General features: G+C 45.2%; 1 protein-coding gene across 3 annotated transcripts in view; it reads left to right on the top strand.

The window, feature by feature from the left end:
- The first annotated feature begins 244 nt into the window (after window positions 1-244).
- Window positions 245-25,464, top strand: part of ANO1 (anoctamin 1) — a 142,165-nt gene continuing 116,945 nt past the window's right edge. The window contains exon 1 of one of the 3 annotated variants that reach the window (XM_072119128.1): window positions 245-388. In XM_072119128.1, coding sequence (XP_071975229.1) covers window positions 325-388 — 64 coding nt within the window. In that variant the 5' untranslated portion in view covers window positions 245-324. The remainder of the gene's footprint in view (window positions 389-25,464) is intronic. The other 2 variants (XM_072119125.1, XM_072119123.1) reach the window with 2 other exon arrangements.

The raw sequence follows: 25,464 nt of genomic DNA, 5'->3' as shown, positions 1-25,464 counted from the left end.
GGAGAGCGGCAGAGGAGGACCGGCACACAGGGGGGCACCAGGATGGAGGAGAAGGTCTGAGACACCTGCCAGGAGGGCGGAAGGGTCAGTGTCTGCTCCTGGGACCTGCCTCTTCTTCAAGGTGTTGTCCATAGGGTGTGTACAGCCCTATGTTACTGGAGTCACAGCTCCTGCCCCTCCAGCGTCCTCCTAGTCATCCGCAGAGGTGCACAGGAGGGTGGGGACTCGACACGTGAAATGTGACAACTGTTTACTTTTCATAAAAGCCCTAAAAAAGGAGACTCGGAGATCTCTAGCCGTGACTCAACCCGGCGAAGCCTCAGGATGGATGAGAAGGAGCCCGCTGACCATGAGGACCCTCCTACCAAGGACGTGTGGTCAGCTGCAGGTCAGTACATGGCACCTACAGGGGCAGGTGCCTCCAGAAACTTTCTGTCCTTCCCCTCGGTTTTTTTTAAAGTTATTTTCGGGGAGGGGGGCTTCAGAGATTGTTCATGTGACTGGTAACTGTGTCCTCGAGGTAGATGACTGCATTGTCTGCTGGAGATTCTGATGTAACCAACTGGACATTGACAACAATGTCACCAAAACAGCAAAAGTTACATTGAAGCTTTATTAACATTTGGCCAAATTATCAACAAGTAGAATGTTTGTCAAGTCAAATCTTAACTATCGGAAGTTTTTTTATAATTTACCGTATTTCTCAAACTTTAGAAAGGAGATAAAAAAAATAATTGTTAGTATTACAGGTTGGGGGATTGTATACGTTTTTATGGACATTTTTTGGAAAATATCTTTTAAAGGTTGAGATTTACCCCATAAAAATCTAAATTTCTAAATCAATAATTCAATAATAATAATAATAATAATAATAATAATATGCAGGGTGATTGATTCCACCTGATTGCGCTGCGATTATCGGAGAAACGGATCAACTGCCGGAAATTTACTGGAAAACGTGCAGCAAAATTGCATGAAATTAAATTTTTTTAAATCAAAGAATTAAGTAACAAATTTGGGTGCAAAAGGTTTCAAAGAGGGTTTTTTGCTCAATGTAAATTGAATTAAGATTGTCCGAAATCTTAACCAACTATGAGTCAGTTCGACAAAATTTGCTGTTTTGATCACAAAAAAAAAAATGAGAAATTTTCCAGAAATGTTTTATAATTGTGAATTTCCCGTTGGTCACTTTTATCACCACGTGCGGTGGGGAGATAGAACAACAAAAATCACAAAGTTTTGCTCAAAAAATGAAAGATGTCGTAATAACCTTTATAAATATATATATGTCGCCATCATATTCCGTAGCGCTTTACAAATCGTAGGGGACATATACAAACAAAAATTTAGCTGTAAGGCCATAATTTTACACTAAAAAACTTTGGGAAAGTGTCAATAAGTTGTGTTCCTTATTCTATTGTTGTGAGATTTGTGAAAATTCTGTAAAATGGTTCATAGTTCGTGTTACATTTTGATTGATTTGTGTTCATTTTTGTGAATACAGGCAGTTCCCCGGGTTACGTACAAGATAGGGTCTGTAGGTTTGTTCTTAAGTTGAATTTGTATGTAAGTCGGAACTGTATGTTTTATCATTGTAATCCCAGCCAGAACTTTTTTGGTCTCTGTGACAATTGGATGTTGGGTTGTCATAAGAATCAATATTAACACTAAAGCTTCATTACAGACGCCTGTGATAACTGTTATAGCTGATTATTGTAACCTAGGACGAAAGTACAATAAATTACTAATATCCAGAGGTCTGTCTGTAACTAGGGGTCGTATGTAAGTCGAGTGTTCTTAAGTAGGGGACCGCCTCTATCGTGATAATAATGTCTTCAATTTATCCTAAAAACCTGCATAAATGAAGCTTTAGGCAAAATAAAACGAATGACCTTTGATCCACAATTTTTTTTTCCCTAGTATATGTTTTTTTATTGGTATTTCCAATTCCTGTTTTATATTTTTGCCTTGTTTCGATTTGACATATTATATTTTTTTTAACTTTCATGCGTTTTATATATTTTATATATATATTCAGCCTTTTAGTTTTGGACTTTTATTTTACATCATTTTGGTGCTTCTTCCTATTTGTTGTTATATTTTCTCTTCTATATTTTAGTCTATTTGTTTGAGGGTTTTTTTATCTTTTCATTCTTTTTTTTGGCTCCTTTTATATCTTTGTTTTATACATTTTTTGTATTCTGCCCTTTCATATGTTTTGTTTCTAGTTTTTGGCCTTTGACTTTTTATCCGCTGCTGTTCCTCTCGGTTAACTTGCTTTACGAGTTCCTTCCTGACACTGAATTATTAATCCTATGTTATTATTTCCTAAATTGCCCCCAATGATGTGAGTCAGCAGTTCTGTAGAGACCCAGGAAGGGCCAGTAATGTCCATGCTTAATGCATGAGGGCCGTGGGGACCAGGAGGCGGCCATGTTGGGGGCTCCAGTTACAGGGTCGCTAAGGCTTATCTCTAGGAAACCCGATGAGTCAGGATGAGTATCCGATACCTGGTGGCCGGCCGCATGCTTCACATAGGAATACTTTCTAGCTGATGCCACCGAGTTGTAATTATCACATGGAGGAGATGAAACGATCGCGCCCCAGGGCTCCGTAATCAGATACGACCACAATCTCTATGTCGTGTATCCGTGTAATCCTTAATCTGGGAGGATTTCCACATATCAGGGAGTCAGAGATCCACTCGCTTCCATCTACATCCTCAGGGATCAATCTACATCAATTCCTCAAAAGTGATAATTTGAGTTGGTAAACCCATTGTTATATATCGTGTGAGTGAATTTTGAGTTTAGGGAGCTGCTGCCCTGTAGAATGAGGCGTCTATCGCTCTGGAGGACCCATCCTGCCCAGTATTACACTGATAATATTCTGTTTTCAATGGAAACTGTGTAATACCCCATTTATCCTGTGGGGGAGCTGTAGGGAAACACAGACAAGTCTCCAAGTGATCAGTGCAGGTCCTAACACTTTGTGAAGGTATTGAAAAGGGGTAGAGCTCTATCAGATGTGTTTGGTATATTTGCCCCTCATGATTGCCCCATCAAAGATCCAAACCCAACTGAGCCTAGATAAGGGGTCACACATCTACTTACAGGATGACTACTTTCCCTCACTTAGAATTAGAGGCACAACTTTTTGAAAGAGGAAACTGGGATCCCCAAGATTCCTCCTATGACATAACTATAGTATATGGGGCATGAAAGATAGGGGGCACAGACAGAGGCTGCTGGGGATAATGGTTAGTTTTCTATCTAACCCCAAGTGCTTTATCCCCCATCAGTACAGGTCGGTCCTGCTCTATAATGTCCTATGTGATCCTGCTGATGCCACTGAGTGATAGAGCAGGGACACAGACAGAGGCTGCTGAAACTAATAGTAATCTTCTATCTCACCCCAAGTGCTTTATTTACACTATTACTTCTCTGTAATGTCCTGTTGATGCTTCTAAACAGCAGATGAGAGGAACAGATGGAAACTTACTGTTGATTTCAGTAGTCTCTATCTCGCCTCAAGTGCTTTATTGCCCTCAGTACAGGTCAGTACTTCTCTATAATGTCCTATAGATACAGACACAGAGAAAGGCTGCAGGGGATAATAGGAAGTTTCTATCTTACCCCAAGTGCTTTATTCCCCTCAGCACAGGTCAATACTTCTCTATAATGTCGTGTGTGGTCCTGCTAATGCTTCCGAGTGATAGAGGAGAGATACAGACACAGAGAAAGGCTGCAGGGGATAATAGGAAGTTTCTATCTCACCCCAAGTGCTTTATTCCCCTCAGCACAGGTCAGTACTGCTCTATAATGTCCTATATGATCCTGCTGATGCTTCTGAGTGATAGAGGAGAGACACTGGCACAGACAGAGGCTGCTGGAAGAAGTTTCTATCTCACCACAAGTGCTTTATTCCTATTACCACTCCTAAATGACTCTGCTGAAGTCTCTTATCAGCAAATGAGGGGCACAGAAACTTACTTTTAATTATAGCAGCCTCTATCTGTGGCCCTCAGCTGCTAAGAGACATCAGCAGGATCATATAGGACATTATAGAGAAGTGATAATGGGAATAAAGCACTTGTGGTGAGATAGAAACTTACCGTTAATTTCAGCAACCACTTTATAGCCCTCAGTAGAGGTCCGTGATTTTCTATAATGTCATATAGGACCCTACTGATGCTAGTGATAGAGGAGAGATACAGACAGAGGCTGCAGGAGATAGCACAAGGTTTCTATCTCACCCTAAGTGCTTTATTCCCCTCAGTACAGGTCAGTACTTCTCTATAATGGACCGGTGATACCTGACGTTTGGTGATGGGCCTCCCCCATCCCTGATGAGACATTTCCCTCTGACCTGATTGTAGACAGATGCCTGGAGGTTAATACTGCGAGACATAACTATTAGAGGTATAAGCTGGAGGCATCCAGGAATAATTCACATCCAGGACTAGATTGCATCGTCTCCTCAGATCCGGAGATTACAGCCGCCGTGATTAAAGCCAAAGCCAAGAAATCAGCCGTGTAGGTGAAATTAAGGTTTGGGATGTATGTGCCCCCCCCCCCCCCCCGTAGCACCCCGTCCCCCCTCCCAGATTCATGTTGTGGGATTTGCACATATGACTTGAATCTTGTAACCTGATAGCAATAAATCTTCCATCTGTCCTCATATTAGCCGGATCCACCGCCCCGAATATCTGCAATGTGACCCCTATGGGCGAGGACATGCGGAGCGCGGCCACCCCCGGCCCAATCCTGCCCCATGTCCATCTACTGCCGACTACTTACTGCTTAATATAATACTACTACCAGCGCTCTGAGGATTAGCCCGCAAAGCCATACAGATGTCACCAGAGCTAAAGACTGATGGGAAACTATAAGTAATGTCGTGTATGTACACAGTGGGGCTCATTTACTTACCCGGTCCTGTCGCGATCCCCCGGTGAGTTGTCCTGCATCCGTCGCTTCCCCTACTGAGGTCCACCGGAGTTCACCTTCTTCTTCCCGCTGCATGTGAGTGCTGATCTTGCGAAACATTTTGTTTTTTATTTTCCACGGTTTTTCCGAATCCGTCCGGTTGTCCGACAGCCACGCCCCCGATTTCTGTCGCGTGCAAGTTGCCGATGCGCCACAATCCGATCGCCTGTGCCAAAAAACCCGGGGCAATTCGGCACAAAACAGAAATATTCTGGAAAACCCAACTGAATCGCGGTCCGTGGACCATTAGTAAATGTGCCCCAGTGACTGCACCAGCAGGAGAATAGTGAGTGCAGCTCTGGAGTATAATACAGGATGTAACTCATGATCAGTACAGGATAAGTAATGTCATGTATGTACACAGTGACTGCACCAGCAGCAGAATAGTGAGTGCAGCTCTGGGGTATAATACAGGATGTAACTCAGGATCAGTACAGGATAAGTAATGTCATGTATGTACACAGTGACTGCACCAGCAGCAGAATAGTGAGTGCAGCTCTGGAGTATAATACAGGATGTAACTCAGGATCAGTACAGGATAAGTAATGTCATGTATGTACACAGTGACTGCACCAGCAGCAGAATAGTGAGTGCAGCTCTGGGGTATAATACAGGATGTAACTCAGGATCAGTACAGGATAAGTAATGTCATGTATGTACACAGTGACTGCACCAGCAGAATAGTGAGTGCAGCTCTGGGGTATAATACAGGATGTAACTCAGGATCAGTACAGGATAAGTAATGTCATGTATGTACACAGTGACTGCACCAGCAGCAGAATAGTGAGTGCAGCTCTGGGGTATAATACAGGATGTAACTCAGGATCAGTACAGGATAAGTAATGTCATGTATGTACACAGTGACTGCACCAGCAGAATAGTGAGTGCAGCTCTGGGGTATAATACAGGATGTAACTCAGGATCAGTACAGGATAAGTAATGTCATGTATGTACACAGTGACTGCACCAGCAGCAGAATAGTGAGTGCAGCTCTGGGGTATAATACAGGATGTAACTCAGGATCAGTACAGGATAAGTAATGTCATGTATGTACACAGTGACTGCACCAGCAGCAGAATAGTGAGTGCAGCTCTGGGGTATAATACTGGATGTAACTCAGGATCAGTACAGGATAAGTAATGTCATGTATGTACACAGTGACTGCACCAGCAGCAGAATAGTGAGTGCAGCTCTGGGTATAATACAGGATGTAACTCAGGATCAGTACAGGATAAGTAATGTCATGTATGTACACAGTGACTGCACCAGCAGCAGAATAGTGAGTGCAGCTCTGGGGTATAATACAGGATGTAACTCAGGATCAGTACAGGATAAGTAATGTCATGTATGTACACAGTGACTGCACCAGCAGCAGAATAGTGAGTGCAGCTCTGGAGTATAATACAGGATGTAACTCAGGATCAGTACAGGATAAGTAATGTCATGTATGTACACAGTGACTGCACCAGCAGCAGAATAGTGAGTGCAGCTCTGGGGTATAATACAGGATGTAACTCAGGATCAGTACAGGATAAGTAATGTCATGTATGTACACAGTGACTGCACCAGCAGCAGAATAGTGAGTGCAGCTCTGGAGTATAATACGGGATGTAACTCAGGATCAGTACAGGATAAGTAATGTCATGTATGTACACAGTGACTGCACCAGCAGCAGAATAGTGAGTGCAGCTCTGGGGTATAATACAGGATGTAACTCAGGATCAGTACAGGATAAGTAATGTCATGTATGTACACAGTGACTGCACTAGCAGCAGAATAGTGAGAGCAGCTCTGGAGTATAATACAGGATGTAACTCAGGATCAGTACAGGATAAGTAATGTCATGTATGTACACAGTGACTGCACCAGCAGAATAGTGAGTGCAGCTCTGGGGTATAATACAGGATGTAACTCAGGATCAGTACAGGATAAGTAATGTCATGTATGTACACAGTGACTGCACCAGCAGCAGAATAGTGAGTGCAGCTCTGGGTATAATACAGGATGTAACTCAGGATCAGTACAGGATAAGTAATGTCATGTATGTACACAGTGACTGCACCAGCAGAATAGTGAGTGCAGCTCTGGGGTATAATACAGGATGTAACTCAGGATCAGTACAGGATAAGTAATGTCATGTATGTACACAGTGACTGCACCAGCAGAATAGTGAGTGCAGCTCTGGGGTATAATACAGGATGTAACTCAGGATCAGTACAGGATAAGTAATGTCATGTATGTACACAGTGACTGCACCAGCAGCAGAATAGTGAGTGCAGCTCTGGGGTATAATACAGGATGTAACTCAGGATCAGTACAGGATAAGTAATGTCATGTATGTACACAGTGACTGCACCAGCAGCAGAATAGTGAGTGCAGCTCTGGGGTATAATACAGGATGTAACTCAGGATCAGTACAGGATAAGTAATGTCATGTATGTACACAGTGACTGCACCAGCAGCAGAATAGTGAGTGCAGCTCTGGGGTATAATACAGGATGTAACTCAGGATCAGTACAGGATAAGTAATGTCATGTATGTACACAGTGACTGCACCAGCAGCAGAATAGTGAGTGCAGCTATGGAGTATAATACAGGATGTAACTCAGGATCAGTACAGGATAAGTAATGTCATGTATGTACACAGTGACTGCACCAGCAGCAGAATAGTGAGTGCAGCTCTGGGGTATAATACAAGATGTAACTCAGGATCAGTACAGGATAAGTAATGTCATGTATGTACACAGTGACTGCACCAGCAGCAGAATAGTGAGTGCAGCTCTGGGGTATAATACTGGATGTAACTCAGGATCAGTACAGGATAAGTAATGTCATGTATGTACACAGTGACTGCACCAGCAGCAGAACAGTGAGTGCAGCTCTGGGTATAATACAGGATGTAACTCAGGATCAGTACAGGATAAGTAATGTCATGTATGTACACAGTGACTGCACCAGCAGCAGAATAGTGAGTGCAGCTCTGGGGTATAATACAGGATGTAACTCAGGATCAGTACAGGATAAGTAATGTCATGTATGTACACAGTGACTGCACCAGCAGCAGAATAGTGAGTGCAGCTCTGGAGTATAATACAGGATGTAACTCAGGATCAGTACAGGATAAGTAATGTCATGTATGTACACAGTGACTGCACCAGCAGCAGAATAGTGAGTGCAGCTCTGGGGTATAATACAGGATGTAACTCAGGATCAGTACAGGATAAGTAATGTCATGTATGTACACAGTGACTGCACCAGCAGCAGAATAGTGAGTGCAGCTCTGGGGTATAATACAGGATGTAACTCAGGATCAGTACAGGATAAGTAATGTCATGTATGTACACAGTGACTGCACCAGCAGCAGAATAGTGAGTGCAGCTCTGGGGTATAATACAGGATGTAACTCAGGATCAGTACAGGATAAGTAATGTCATGTATGTACACAGTGACTGCACCAGCAGCAGAATAGTGAGTGCAGCTCTGGGGTATAATACAGGATGTAACTCAGGATCAGTACAGGATAAGTAATGTCATGTATGTACACAGTGACTGCACCAGCAGCAGAATAGTGAGTGCAGCTCTGGGGTATAATACAGGATGTAACTCAGGATCAGTACAGGATAAGTAATGTCATGTATGTACACAGTGACTGCACTAGCAGCAGAATAGTGAGAGCAGCTCTGGAGTATAATACAGGATGTAACTCAGGATCAGTACAGGATAAGTAATGTCATGTATGTACACAGTGACTGCACCAGCAGAATAGTGAGTGCAGCTCTGGGGTATAATACAGGATGTAACTCAGGATCAGTACAGGATAAGTAATGTCATGTATGTACACAGTGACTGCACCAGCAGAATAGTGAGTGCAGCTCTGGGGTATAATACAGGATGTAACTCAGGATCAGTACAGGATAAGTAATGTCATGTATGTACACAGTGACTGCACCAGCAGCAGAATAGTGAGTGCAGCTATGGAGTATAATACAGGATGTAACTCAGGATCAGTACAGGATAAGTAATGTCATGTATGTACACAGTGACTGCACCAGCAGCAGAATAGTGAGTGCAGCTCTGGGGTATAATACAAGATGTAACTCAGGATCAGTACAGGATAAGTAATGTCATGTATGTACACAGTGACTGCACCAGCAGCAGAATAGTGAGTGCAGCTCTGGGGTATAATACTGGATGTAACTCAGGATCAGTACAGGATAAGTAATGTCATGTATGTACACAGTGACTGCACCAGCAGCAGAATAGTGAGTGCAGCTCTGGGTATAATACAGGATGTAACTCAGGATCAGTACAGGATAAGTAGTGTCATGTATGTACAGTGACTGCACCAGCAGCAGAATAGTGAGTGCAGCTCTGGGGTATAATACAGGATGTAACTCAGGATCAGTACAGGATAAGTAATGTCATGTATGTACACAGTGACTGCACCAGCAGCAGAATAGTGAGTGCAGCTCTGGGGTATAATACAGGATGTAACTCAGGATCAGTACAGGATAAGTAATGTCATGTATGTACACAGTGACTGCACCAGCAGCAGAATAGTGAGTGCAGCTCTGGAGTATAATACAGGATGTAACTCAGGATCAGTACAGGATAAGTAATGTCATGTATGTACACAGTGACTGCACCAGCAGCAGAATAGTGAGTGCAGCTCTGGGGTATAATACAGGATGTAACTCAGGATCAGTACAGGATAAGTAATGTCATGTATGTACACAGTGACTGCACCAGCAGCAGAATAGTGAGTGCAGCTCTGGGGTATAATACAGGATGTAACTCAGGATCAGTACAGGATAAGTAATGTCATGTATGTACACAGTGACTGCACCAGCAGCAGAATAGTGAGTGCAGCTCTGGGGTATAATACAGGATGTAACTCAGGATCAGTACAGGATAAGTAATGTCATGTATGTACACAGTGACTGCACTAGCAGCAGAATAGTGAGAGCAGCTCTGGAGTATAATACAGGATGTAACTCAGGATCAGTACAGGATAAGTAATGTCATGTATGTACACAGTGACTGCACCAGCAGAATAGTGAGTGCAGCTCTGGGGTATAATACAGGATGTAACTCAGGATCAGTACAGGATAAGTAATGTCATGTATGTACACAGTGACTGCACCAGCAGCAGAATAGTGAGTGCAGCTCTGGGTATAATACAGGATGTAACTCAGGATCAGTACAGGATAAGTAATGTCATGTATGTACACAGTGACTGCACCAGCAGAATAGTGAGTGCAGCTCTGGGGTATAATACAGGATGTAACTCAGGATCAGTACAGGATAAGTAATGTCATGTATGTACACAGTGACTGCACCAGCAGAATAGTGAGTGCAGCTCTGGGGTATAATACAGGATGTAACTCAGGATCAGTACAGGATAAGTAATGTCATGTATGTACACAGTGACTGCACCAGCAGCAGAATAGTGAGTGCAGCTCTGGGGTATAATACAGGATGTAACTCAGGATCAGTACAGGATAAGTAATGTCATGTATGTACACAGTGACTGCACCAGCAGCAGAATAGTGAGTGCAGCTATGGAGTATAATACAGGATGTAACTCAGGATCAGTACAGGATAAGTAATGTCATGTATGTACACAGTGACTGCACCAGCAGCAGAATAGTGAGTGCAGCTCTGGGGTATAATACAGGATGTAACTCAGGATCAGTACAGGATAAGTAATGTCATGTATGTACACAGTGACTGCACCAGCAGCAGAATAGTGAGTGCAGCTCTGGGGTATAATACAGGATGTAACTCAGGATCAGTACAGGATAAGTAATGTCATGTATGTACACAGTGACTGCACCAGCAGCAGAATAGTGAGTGCAGCTCTGGGGTATAATACAGGATGTAACTCAGGATCAGTACAGGATAAGTAATGTCATGTATGTACACAGTGACTGCACCAGCAGCAGAATAGTGAGTGCAGCTCTGGGGTATAATACAGGATGTAACTCAGGATCAGTACAGGATAAGTAATGTCATGTATGTACACAGTGACTGCACCAGCAGCAGGATAGTGAGTGCAGCTCTGGGGTATAATACAGGATGTAACTCAGGATCAGTACAGGATAAGTAATGCCATGTATGTACACAGTGACTGCACCAGCAGCAGAATAGTGAGTGCAGCTCTGGAATATAATACAGGATGTAACTCAGGATCAGTACAGGATAAGTAATGTCATGTATGTACACAGTGACTGCACCAGCAGAATAGTGAGTGCAGCTCTGGGGTATAATACAGGATGTAACTCAGGATCAGTACAGGATAAGTAATGTCATGTATGTACACAGTGACTGCACCAGCAGCAGAATAGTGAGTGCAGCTCTGGGGTATAATACAGGATGTAACTCAGGATCAGTACAGGATAAGTAATGTCATGTATGTACACAGTGACTGCACCAGCAGCAGAATAGTGAGTGCAGCTATGGAGTATAATACAGGATGTAACTCAGGATCAGTACAGGATAAGTAATGTCATGTATGTACACAGTGACTGCACCAGCAGCAGAATAGTGAGTGCAGCTCTGGGGTATAATACAGGATGTAACTCAGGATCAGTACAGGATAAGTAATGTCATGTATGTACACAGTGACTGCACCAGCAGCAGAATAGTGAATGCAGCTCTGGGGTATAATACAGGATGTAACTCAGGATCAGTACAGGATAAGTAATGTCATGTATGTACACAGTGACTGCACCAGCAGCAGAATAGTGAGTGCAGCTCTGGAGTATAATACAGGATGTAACTCAGGATCAGTACAGGATAAGTAACGTCATGTATGTACACAGTGACTGCACCAGCAGCAGAATAGTGAGTGCAGCTCTGGAGTATAATACAGGATGTAACTCAGGATCAGTACAGGATAAGTAATGTCATGTATGTACACAGTGACTGCACCAGCAGAATAGTGAGTGCAGCTCTGGGGTATAATACAGGATGTAACTCAGGATCAGTACAGGATAAGTAATGTCATGTATGTACACAGTGACTGCACCAGCAGCAGAATAGTGAGTACAGCTCTGGGTATAATACAGGATGTAACTCAGGATCAGTACAGGATAAGTAATGTCATGTATGTATACAGTGACTGCACCAGCAGCAGAATAGTGAGTGCAGCTCTGGAGTATAATACAGGATGTAACTCAGGATCAGTACAGGATAAGTAATGTCATGTATGTATACAGTGACTGCACCAGCAGCAGAATAGTGAGTGCAGCTCTGGAGTATAATACAGGATGTAACTCAGGATCAGTACAGGATAAGTAATGTCATGTATGTACACAGTGACTGCACCAGCAGCAGAATAGTGAGTGCAGCTCTGGAGTATAATACAGGATGTAACTCAGGATCAGTACAGGATAAGTAATGTCATGTATGTACACAGTGACTGCACCAGCAGAATAGTGAGTGCAGCTCTGGAGTATAATACAGGATGTAACTCAGGATCAGTACAGGATAAGTAATGTCATGTATGTACACAGTGACTGCACCAGCAGCAGAATAGTGAGTGCAGCTCTGGAGTATAATACAGGATGTAACTCAGGATCAGTACAGGATAAGTAATGTCATGTATGTACACAGTGACTGCACCAGCAGTTTAGGGGTCCCATATATTGAGGTCAGAGCTGTTAGTAAGGTTATGGGGTACGTGTAGCGGAGGAGGAGGAGGCTCCCAGTATTCGGATACTTTGTATCTAGTATTTAGGTGATTGTATGGGGGGGGAGAACTTGTTAGACCTGATCTCCCGGTGTCGTCCCGGGGACATTGTTGGGATATTTCATACTAGATGGACCCTCTCCTGATGTTACAGCCGGCAGATTCCGACAAAAATGTCAATCAACACCTGAGCAATTATTGTCTCAACGAAAGAAACACCAAAGTTAAAGGGGAGGTCACAGGTCAAGTTAAAGGGATTGTGGCAATTGTAAAAGTTGGTAAGACAATGGGGGTCTTCCAGTGTCCATGTAAGTGGCTGACATGGCGGCTGCCCCCCGGGTGACGCTCCCTGACCCCCTATGGCTGTGAGATGACATGGCGGCTGACCCCCAGGTGACGCTCCCTGACCCCCTATGGCTGTGAGATGATGTGGCGGCTGCCCCCTAGGTGACGCTCCCTGACCCCCTATGGCTGTGAGATGATGTGGCGGCTGCCCCCTAGGTGACGCTCCCTGACCCCCTATGGCTGTGAGATGATGTGGCGGCTGCCCCCCAGGTGACGCTCCCTGACCCCCTATGGCTGTGAGATGACATGGCGGCTGCCCCCTAGGTGACGCTCCCTTACCCCCTATGGCTGTGAGATGACATGGCGGCTGCCCCCTAGGTGACGCTCCCTGACCCCCTATGGCTGTGAGATGATGTGGCGGCTGCCCCCCAGGTGACGCTCCCTGACCCCCTATGGCTGTGAGATGACATGATGGATGCCCCCCAGGTGACGCTCCCTGACCCCCTATGGCTGTGAGATCACATGGCGGCTGCCCCCCAGGTGACGCTCCCTGACCCCCTATGGCTGTGAGATGACATGATGGATGCCCCCCAGGTGACGCTCCCTGACCCCCTATGGCTGTGAGATCACATGGCGGCTGCCCCCCAGGTGACGCTCCCTGACCCCCTATGGCTGTGAGATGACATGGCGGCTGCCCCCTAGGTGACGCTCCCTGACCCCCTATGGCTGTGAGATGATGTGGCGGCTGCCCCCTAGGTGACGCTCCCTGACCCCCTATGGCTGTGAGATGATGTGGCGGCTGCCCCCCAGGTGACGCTCCCTGACCCCCTATGGCTGTGAGATGACATGATGGATGCCCCCCAGGTGACGCTCCCTGACCCCCTATGGCTGTGAGATCACATGGCGGCTGCCCCCCAGGTGACGCTCCCTGACCCCCTATGGCTGTGAGATGACATGATGGATGCCCCCCAGGTGACGCTCCCTGACCCCCTATGGCTGTGAGATCACATGGCGGCTGCCCCCCAGGTGACGCTCCCTGACCCCCTATGGCTGTGAGATGATGTGGCGGTTGCCCCCCAGGTGACGCTCCCTGACCCCCTATGGCTGTGAGATCACATGGCGGCTGCCCCCTAGGTGACGCTCCTTGACCCCCTATGGCTGTGAGATGACATGGCGGCTGCCCCCCAGGTGACGCTCCCTGACCCCCTACGGCTGTGAGATGACGTGGCAGCTGCCCCCCGGGTGACGCTCCCTGACCCCCTACGGCTGTGAGATGACGTGGCAGCTGCCCCCCGGGTGACGCTCCCTGACCCCCTAAGGCTGTGAGATGACGTGGCGGCTGCCCCCCAGGTGACGCTCCCTGACCCCCTATGGCTGTGAGATGGCGTGGCGGCTGCCCCCCAGGTGACGCTCCCTGACCTCCTATGGCTGTGAGATGACATGGCGGCTGCCCCCCAGGTGACGCTCCCTGACCCCCTATGGCTGTGAGATGACATGGCGGCTGCCCCCAGGTGACGCTCCCTGACCCCCTATGGCTGTGAGATGACATGGCGGCTGCCCCCTAGGTGACGCTCCCTGACCCCCTATGGCTGTGAGATGACATGGCGGCTGCCCCCCAGGTGACGCTCCCTTACCCCCTATGGCTGTGAGATGACATGGCGGCTGCCCCCTAGGTGACGCTCCCTGACCCCCTATGGCTGTGAGATCACATGGCGGCTGCCCCCCAGGTGACGCTCCCTGACCCCCTATGGCTGTGAGATGACATGGCGGCTGCCCCCCAGGTGACGCTCCCTGACCCCCTATGGCTGTGAGATGACATGGCGGCTGCCCCCCAGGTGACGCTCCCTGACCCCCTATGGCTGTGAGATGACATGGCGGCTGCCCCCAGGTGACGCTCCCTGACCCCCTATGGCTGTGAGATGACATGGCGGCTGCCCCCTAGGTGACGCTCCCTGACCCCCTATGGCTGTGAGATGATGCAGATCCCATGGATGATACACAGATCTATAAATACAGCAGATCCGTGTCCTTCCCATGTTTTCCAGTGAAAAGCTGCAGCTAATAATAGACCTGGGGAGCCCTCGGAGCTGCTAACTTCCATCTAATTCCCACGGAGGCCGCAGACCGGACAAGCGCTTGTTTACACGACTCGTCTCGTGCGCTGGATCCGGCGCATCATCAGGCGGCAGCCAGACACCGCGCAGCTGCTCCTCTCATACTACTCATTTATTGTACATCTGCACATAACATATTTATAGAGCAGAAACAAACCCAAAATAACGCTGCCCCCTACGGCCCCCAAAGGACAAATTCCACAACGTGTGCGATGACTATCTCCGGAACACAAAGTGTCAGCGAGGAGCCAAGCGCCAGAGCGGACAAGTGCAGAGATGTTATCGGGGCTTATACTACAGGGAGAGGGATCCATATTTACTGGAAACATGCGCATCTCTGCTACATCCACCGCCATCACAATGCCCCCTCAGTGCCCCCCACAATATAATAATGCCCCCTCAGTGCCCCCCACAATATAATAATGCCCCCTCAGTGCCCCCCACAATATAATAATGCTTCCTTAGTGCCCCCTTACCACCCCCACCCCCCCTGATGTTTAGACGTACTCCCGGCTAATCGGGACAGCAGGACAGCACCCAACATTCAGGACTGTCCCCCAGAATCTGGGTTGGTCGGTCCTTAGGTCCATCACAGAGTTTGAGCATCGGGCACTCTTATCGGAAGCTTCTCGCTGTGTTCAGCTCTGTTAACCAGGAAAGAACAAATAAAGTTAATTACAAGTAAAGTTTACCGCAGGTCGGTAACACGATCCGACCGACATGACTCTGCATTGAGTTGACCACAGAGAGGTGAAGATCTAGTAACAAGATTCCCAATAATGACATCATGAAACTCATCAGGAAACTCGACCAGACCAGTTTGTGGGGGTGAGGAAAGGTTTGTATCCACAGCAAAGCATCACCCACACGTGTCACCTCCTGCCACATTGTCTCCAGTGGTGATCCGGGGTCATCCAGACTCTACCTGCTGGAAATAATATTTTATTACCAGGATATCACCAAAATGTGTCCAAATAGGAGGAGCATTCAATGATGTTCCCTCAAAGAATCGACACTGGTGGCTCCGTGTTTTCCAGGACGGTAATGCACCAAAGTCCGAGGAGTTTCCTGAAATTCTTCTTCTATCCAAAGCTATAGAAGAAGCCGTCAGACTTAAAGTTCATCTGAAACTACACTACAACCTCTCTGAGGGACAATAACTATTCAATGTCACGTCAAAGTGACCAAACAAGACAGTCGGGTTCCCGCGACTGGGTCAAAGTTCCAAGACTCCAAGTATGGAGAACAAAACCTGGACCAAGGGCAGACAATCCTACTGAACCCTCCACAGATGAGGATATCCAGACCACTGCTGGCCATGTTTAAGAACCTATAGCTTCCTTGGACCTTCTGTAGACCACAAGTCCCAGTTCCTCATTGGTTCATAATTCTAGGACATTAGTTAGGTGGTAACTGGTACCAGTGGCCATAGTCAATTTCCCTGCTCAACCATCCATAGACTGGACTAAGCTAAGGACATCTGCCAGTTCAGTATTCCAGGACATCTGATGGGGGGATGAAGATCCTGAATGGTTGTCCACTCCTCAGAGCTTTCCAGGAACAGGCAAATGGCGACTCAGAGTTGTCCAGGTGGACCATCCATAGATTAAGAAAAGCAATGACCCCTGGTTGGGCAAGAACTCCAGGAACCTAGATAGTTGGACTTCTCACCATGGCCTGGGACCTCAGAAGGAACCACTTCCAGGAGTCTTAGTGTAGAGGTTGTGGGACATTTACATGATGTAGAAGAAGACACCCCAAGAAATCATAACCCTATGAGGTGGACCTAGAGCAGATCCCTCCAGGCCAACCGCAAACCAGACATAACCCGTGGAAGTGGTCTCCTAATCACCACCCCTCCCCAACGCTCGTTTTCTGATATCATCTCCTGGTGCCATATTCCCTCAGACTGTAAACATTTTTACTAAAGCAAACCTGCTTAAAATAAACCCGTCTCCCGCTTCACCGGGATTTATTGTCAAGAAAATATTTGGCGCATTCCTAATGTGTGTTTGGTTTAACCTGCGAGAGGGGAGAGGGAGCTGCCGGGAGTAAGACGCAAGGTAGAGCTCAATGAGCGGCACTACAGATGTGGAAATATCTCATAGTACTGGATATGCTCTGCTGCGGAGGCTCGGTTACAGGTCCTAGTTAAAGGGGTTGTCCCTTAGTTAAGGGGATTTTGCAATAATTGCATTTATACTATGTCTATAGATTTCTAGGTGTCAGGGTATACAGTACCTTGAGGAGGAGCAGAGGTTTAGGCCTTAGGGGGCGCATAAGGTGTCTATATACCATAATAAGAATATATTAGAGATATGGGGTCCAGTGCAGTACTGGGGGTGTAACGGATGTGATGCCCTCAAGCAGGATATTGGGGGTCCACAAAATGTGGGCATGTTTGTGCAGCACCAACACAGTAGTCCCATAGAAATGAATGGAATGGTGGTCAAGTAGCATCGCTCTGACCACATGGGACCCAAGTGCACATGCAGACCCCCAGTAATCACCCCCTTATCCTCTATACATGACTGTAGTGGGAGAACCCCTGTATCCTTAGACATCCATAGACATTACATGTGTCCTATTGTATATTAGAAAGACTCCCTTTATATGGACCTATAACAGTATCACCAGAATTATACAATCCATTCGTCTACTCCAACCTCAATACTCCAACCACACGATCCCTACCCCCCCCCCCATGTGGCCGCAGCCCCCCCCCCCCCCCCCCATGTGGCCGCAGCCCCGTCCCATCGGACTTCTGTTTGTTATTAGAGACCATTGGCTTCTTCCCCCGGGACTGTGGAGCCTCCCGGATGGAGGGTTTTTTGCTCTGGTTTTATTCTGCTTTGTTGTTTATGTAAAAGTTTTGTTGTTTGTGATGAGATTTATGGGATTTATTACTTGTCGTAAAAATATCTTTGTAAACAGAGAGAAAAAAAAACTACGTAGAAGAGATGAAGGCGAGTGAAGCGCGATGGGTGGCAGCGGGGAGAGGGCTGCAGAGGATGGTAGGGGCAGCACAGGGTCCCTTAGATCCAGGTGCCACTAATACCACATGATGCCGAACCTAAAACAGGACTTAAAGGGGTTGGCCATGATTCTCCAGGATAGGCCATCAATAGAAATTGCATCCATCCATTTTAAAACAGACCTAATATTGGCCTAGTGGTGACTTTGGCCTGGACATCGTCAGTGGCCCCGACATTTATTCTCCTAGAATCAAAAAGTTTTGAAACCATGAAGATATTGGAAGTAAGACTCCATGACCTATATGACTTTATCATCTATGGAGTCATCTTGGTGCAAAAGTGTTCTAATTACCCAAAAAAGTTGTAGATGACCCTTACAGGCAAACACCATTCCACTTGAACTGAGAAGACAAGAAAAGTCACGGTCCCTGGCTGGGTCACAGATCCAGGACCTTAGATATTGGACTTTGCCGCCTGTTAGGAGCCTCCAGAGACTGGAAAAAATCCAAATGAGACCTTCAGGACCCAAGTTAGGGAGACCACAATCTGGAAACCCTTGTTGGGATTGGTAGATGACTTCTCAGAGATATCTAGTTAAAGGGAACCTGTCACCAGGAGACCCATGTTTAGCACTCCCCCAGTCCCCACAGAGCATCTGCTGTGTGACTAGGCAGTTGCCAAATGGGAGGGTCTGGAAAGGAGCAGTTCCCCCCACCCTTGGGGAACAGCTTCTCCATGTGACCTTTTCAAATATATGAAAACACCCATCACTTGGCTTAGCGACGCCCCCTGCTCCTCTACAGCCAATCCCGAGTGAGGGGAGTTATTCATATATTTGAAAAGGTCACATGTTTCCCAAGGTTGGGGGGGGACTTCTCCTTTTTAGCCCCTCCCAATTGGCAACTGCCTAGTCACACAGCAGATGCTAATGAAAGGTACAATATAACATATCTTTGTTTCTGTAAAACCAATTTTGGATATAAAAACACTTTGGCAGTGTATGTACTATGCTCTGTGGGGACTGGGGGAGTGCTAAAAATGGCTCTCCTGGTGACAGGTTCCCTTTAAACCTTGAACAGGAAAGAATAAGCCAAGTCGTAGTTCCACCACCGTAGATAGAGGGACCGGGACCATCTACTGCTTGTCTGGCTGGGGACCTTGGAGGAGTAGAAAGGTGGCTTCGAAAATTCATCACTCAATTGTCTTCATAGAATAGAGAAGCAAGAATTTCCAGAGCCCCAACATTAAGGGACTGAGACCTGGTAGCCCCAGGCATAGCTATCTCCAGACCAGGTACGAACAGCCATGGCTGTGGACCTTTGAGGAGTAGATAGGTGGTTTCCAAAAGTCATCACTCAAGTGCCCCCATGTGGGAAAGCCAGAGTCTCCAGACCCGGTACCACCGGTCATGGCTGGGGACCTTTGAGGAGTAGATAGCCTTGATGTAGGGAAAGCCAGAGTCTCCAGACCTGGTACCACCGGTCATGGCTGGGGACCTTTGAGGAGTAGATAGCCTTGATGTAGGGAAAGCCAGAGTCTCCAGACCTGGTACCACCGGTCATGGCTGGGGACCTTTGAGGAGTAGATAGCCTTGATGTAGAGAAAGCCAGAGTCTCCAGACCCGGTACCACCGGCTTTGGCTGGGGACCTTTGAGGAGTAGATAGCCTTGATGTAGAGAAAGCCAGAGTCTCCAGACCCGGTACCACCGGCTTTGGCTGGGGACCTTTGAGGAGTAGATAGCCTTGATGTAGAGAAAGCCAGAGTCTCCAGACCTGGTACCACCGGCTATGGCTGGGGACCTTTGAGGAGTAGATAGCCTTGATGTAGAGAAAGCCAGAGTCTCCAGACCCGGTACCACCGGCTTTGGCTGGGGACCTCGATGGCCTCAATGGGTCAGATATGTTTTGGCTTGAGCATGAGGTACAGGTGACTTTACCACCTGCAGCAGGAGGTTATCACCCATTTGAGAAGTGATCCCACAATCTCCTGTGGCCATAAGGCTTGTCATAGGTTTGTGGTCATGGCTACACTTACAGCTTTCGGCAGATCTGACCATTGGCACAGGTTGTTCCCCTTTAAGTCTCCGGTGTGCCGCTGCCTCCGTGCTCTCATCTTTTGTGCTGATCCGTGACTTTACGACTTCACATTTATCCGTCCCTTTTACTATCATGACCCAGTTTATTTTCTGCCGACTAATAAAAGCTAAATCGGACGAGCTTGAGTGGCGAGATGTCCTCATAAACCTTCTCCTCCTGCCCGGATCCCATGTGTGAGGGGTATTATGGGGGCACCTGGAGGAGGGGGGATTGGGAGCTCAATTTCGTGTGACTTCTGGTGACTTTCTGCAGCAGAGGCTCCAAATAGTTCTCTTCTCGCTTCCCGTATTCTGAAGTATGGATTATAGCAGAAGAAGAGCCCCAGATGCCTCCACATGGGGGTCACACTGTTACCAAGGTCTTTGAGTGGTAAATCTGGGGTCACATACAAGGATGGCACAGATACTCTGCTGGGCACAGCCAGAGACACTGATCGCTTGAGTTTAGCTGAGGACAACTGGCTTGTTGGTACAGTATCTGGTCCGAGGAAAGTGGCCTGATGGTTACATAATCTATCAAGAGGCACCTGACCTGCTGGTTACAGGCTATAGAGAGGCACCTGACCTGCTGGTTACAGGCTATAGAGAGGCACCTGACCTGCTGGTTACAGGCTATAGAGAGGCACCTGACCTGCTGGTTACAGGCTATAGAGAGGCACCTGACCTGCTGGTTACAGGCTATAGAGAGGCAGCTAGACTGCCCGTTACAAAATCTACCAAGTGACAAGCGGCAACAGAGTCGGCAACTGACTTGATTATTACAGAATCTATCAAGAAACAACTAACTTAGTAGCTACAAAGTTTAGTGCGATACACTAGGCTGGTTGGTTATAAATTCTATTGGCTTGGTTGTTACAAAGTATCTAAAGAGGCGACTGGCGCGGTGGTTACAGAGTTTATGAAGATGACGCTGATTTGTTGGTTACAGAGTCTAATAGCAAACAATTACTTAGTGGTTTTAGCTTGTATAAAGATGTAACTGGGTTGTGGCTTAGGAGCACAGTGTGAAGAGGGCTCTGGTCTGGGGTCTGTAGCCCCCCGGCCCTCTCCTCCCAACACTGCATTTAGTCATTAGTTCATTTCAGCCCAGATATCACCACATATACGATAGACATCTAATACTGCTAGAATATTACAATGAGGAATAAAGCCAGTATATTGGGGCTTCAGTATAATGGGGCTCCAGTATATTGGGGCTTCAGTATAATGGGGCTCCAGTATATTGGGGCTTCAGTATAATGGGGCTCCAGTATATTGGGGCTCCAGTATATTGGGGCTTCAGTATATTCGGGCTCCAGTATATTGGGGCTCCAGTATATTGGGGATTCAGTATTTTGGGGCTCCAGTATATTGGGGCTCCAGTATATTCAGGCTCCAGTATATTGGGGCTTCAGTATATTGGGGCTCCAGTATATTGGGGCTCCAGTATATTGAGGATTCAGTATAATGGGGCTCCAGTATATTGGGGCTCCAGTATATTGAGGATTCAGTATATTCAGGCTCCAGTATATTGGGGCTCCAGTATATTGGGGCTCCAGTATATTGGGGATTCAGTATAATGGGGCTCCAGTATATTCGGGCTCCAGTATATTGGGGCTTCAGTATAATGGGGCTCCAGTATATTGGGGCTTCAGTATAATGGGGCTCCAGTATATTGGGGCTTCAGTATATTGGGGCTCCAGTATATTGGGGCTTCAGTATATTCAGGCTCCAGTATATTGGGGCTTCAGTATATTGGGGATTCAGTATAATGGGGCTCCAGTATATTCAGGCTCCAGTATATTGGGGCTTCAATATATTGGGGCTCCAGTATATTGGGGCTTCAGTATATTGGGGCTCCAGTATATTGGGGCTTCAGTATAATGGGGCTCCAGTATATTCAGGCTCCAGTATATTGGGGCTTCAGTTTAATGGGGCTTCAGAATAATGGGGCTCCAGTATATCGGGGCTCCAGTATAATGGGACTCCAGTATATTGGGGATTCAGTATAATGGGGCTTCAGAATAATGGGGCTCCAGTATATCGGGGCTCCAGTATAATGGGGCTCCAGTATATTGAGGATTCAGTATATTGGGGTTTCAGTAAATTGGGGCTCCAGTATATTGGGACTTCAGTATATTGGGGATTCAGTATAATGGGGCTCCAGTATATTCAGGCTCCAGTATATTCAGGCTCCAGTATATTGGGGCTCCAGTACATTGGGGCTTCAGTATATTGGGGCTTCAGTATAATGGGGCTCCAGTATATTCAGGCTCCAGTATATTGGGGCTCCAGTACATTGGGGGTTCAGTACATTGGGGCTCCAGTATAGTCGGGCTCCAGTATATTCGGGCTCCAGTACATTGGGGCTCCAGTATATTCGGGCTCCAGTATATTAGGGCTCCAGAACATTGGGGCTCCAGTACATTGGGGCTCCAGTATATTGGGGCTCCAGTACATTGGGGCTTCTTGTTGTATATCCAGATACATGGATAGAACATGAAACAATCGATGGGAAGTGCAGAGCAGGAGATGATGGGGGATAAGTACCTGTCTAGGTAAGTGGCTTTTAGGATATTGATGCATTAAAATGCTGCACATCCGCCTGTTATCCGCTCTGCTGTGTCATCACTGTGCATGTGCCTTACGGGATTATGTATCACTACAACACATATAATAGAAATCTGTCTGCACAAACATCTGCTGTCAGTCAATGCATGGAAAAGGGAAGAGATGATGCAGGCTCCTCACATGTGTAATGCTCCAGGTCCTCATACATCTCCTATCTATCTATCTATCTATCCCATATATATCATCTATCTATCTCCTATCTATCTATCTATCTATCCCATATATATCATCTATGGGATAGATCATCTATATATCATCTATCTATCTCCTATCTATCTATCTATCTCCTATCTATCTATCTATCTATCTATCTCCTATCTATCTATCTATCTATCTATCTATCTCCTATCTATCTATCTATCTCCTATCTATCTATCTCCTATCTATCTATCTATCTATCTATCTATCTATCTCCTATCTATCTATCTATCTCCTAATCTATCTATCTCCTATCTATCTCCTAATCTATCTATCTCCTATCTATCTATCTCCTATCTATCTATCTATCTATCTATCTCCTAATCTATCTATCTATCTCCTATCTATCTATCTATCTATCTATTTATCTATCTATCTCCTATCTATCTATCTCCTAATCTATCTTTTATCTATCTCCTATCTATCTCCTATCTATCTATCTCCTAATCTATCTATCTATCTATCTCCTATCTATCTATCTATCTATCTATCTCCTATCTATCTATCTCCTATCTATCTATCTATCTCCTATCTATCTCCTATCTATCTATCTCCTATCTATCTATCTCTCTATCTCATATCTATCTATCTATCTATCTCCTATCTATCTATCTATCTATCTCCTATCTATCTATCTCCTATCTATCTATCTATCTCCTATCTATCTATCTCCTATCTATCTATCTATCTCCTATCTATCTATCTATCTATCTATCTATCTATCTATCTATCTCCTAATCTATCTATCTCCTATCTATCTCCTAATCTATCTATCTCCTATCTATCTATCTCCTATCTATCTATCTATCTATCTCCTAATCTATCTATCTATCTCCTATCTATCTATCTATCTATCTCCTAATCTATCTATCTATCTCCTATCTATCTATCTCCTATCTATCTATCTATCTCCTATCTATCTATCTCCTATCTATCTATCTATCTCCTATCTATCTATCTATCTATCTATCTATCTATCTCCTAATCTATCTATCTCCTATCTATCTCCTAATCTATCTATCTCCTATCTATCTATCTATCTATCTCCTATCTATCTATCTATCTATCTATCTCCTATCTATCTATCTCCTATCTATCTATCTATCTCCTATCTATCTCCTATCTATCTATCTCCTATCTATCTATCTCTCTATCTCATATCTATCTATCTATCTATCTCATATCTATCTATCTATCTATCTCCTATCTATCTATCTCCTATCTATCTATCTATCTCCTATCTATCTATCTCCTATCTATCTATCTATCTCCTATCTATCTATCTATCTATCTATCTATCTATCTCCTAATCTATCTATCTCCTATCTATCTCCTAATCTATCTATCTCCTATCTATCTATCTCCTATCTATCTATCTATCTATCTATCTCCTAATCTATCTATCTATCTCCTATCTATCTATCTATGTATCTCATATTTATCTATCTATCTCCTATCTATCTATCTCCTAATCTATCTTTTATCTATCTATCTATCTATCTATCTCCTAATCTATCTATCTCCTATCTATCTATCTATCTCCTAATCTATCTAATAAACAAAGAGAAGCAAGGCAGCACAACCTGTATAGTTTTTGTCGGGTGCAAAAATCTGTAAACTCCTCGGCAGGGGATCCAATAGTAGTCACAGGAAAACAGCAGCACTCCAAATTGTGATCAAAGCGAGGTGAAATAAGCGAGGTGAAATAAGGTGAAATAAAGATCACCTCGCTTTGATCACAATTTGGAGTGCTGCTGTTTTCCTGTGACTCCTAATCTATCTATCTATCTCCTATCTATCTATCTATCTATCTATCTATCTATCTATCTATCTTTCTATCTCCTATCTATCTATCTATCTATCTCCTATCTATCTATCTATCTATCTATCTCCTATCTATCTCCTATCTATCTATCTCTCTATCTCATATCTATCTATCTATCTATCTCATATCTATCTATCTATCTATCTCCTATCTATCTATCTATCTATCTCCTATCTATCTATCTCCTATCTATCTATCTATCTCCTATCTATCTATCTATCTATCTCCTATCTATCTATCTATCTCCTAATCTATCTATCTATCTCCTATCTATCTCCTATCTATCTATCTATCTATCTATCTATCTACCTCCTATCTATCTCCTAATCTATCTATCTCCTATCTATCTATCTATCTATCTCATATTTATCTATCTATCTCCTATCTATCTATCTCCTAATCTATCTTTTATCTATCTATCTATCTATCTCCTATCTATCTATCTATCTCCTATCTATCTATCTATCTATCTATCTATCTATCTCCTATCTATCTCCTATCTATCTATCTCCTAATCTATCTATCTCCTATCTATCTATCTATCTATCTCCTAATCTATCTATCTATCTATCTCCTATCTATCTATCTATCTATCTATCTATCTATCTTTCTATCTCCTATCTATCTATCTCCTATCTATCTATCTATCTCCTATCTATCTCCTATCTATCTATCTATCT

Source organism: Engystomops pustulosus, chromosome 7 (genome assembly GCF_040894005.1).
Source record: "Engystomops pustulosus chromosome 7, aEngPut4.maternal, whole genome shotgun sequence".
Taxonomy (NCBI): Eukaryota; Metazoa; Chordata; class Amphibia; order Anura; family Leptodactylidae; genus Engystomops; species Engystomops pustulosus.
The sequence above is the reverse complement of the archived record's forward strand: the minus strand, read 5'-3'. Positions and strand labels throughout refer to the sequence as shown.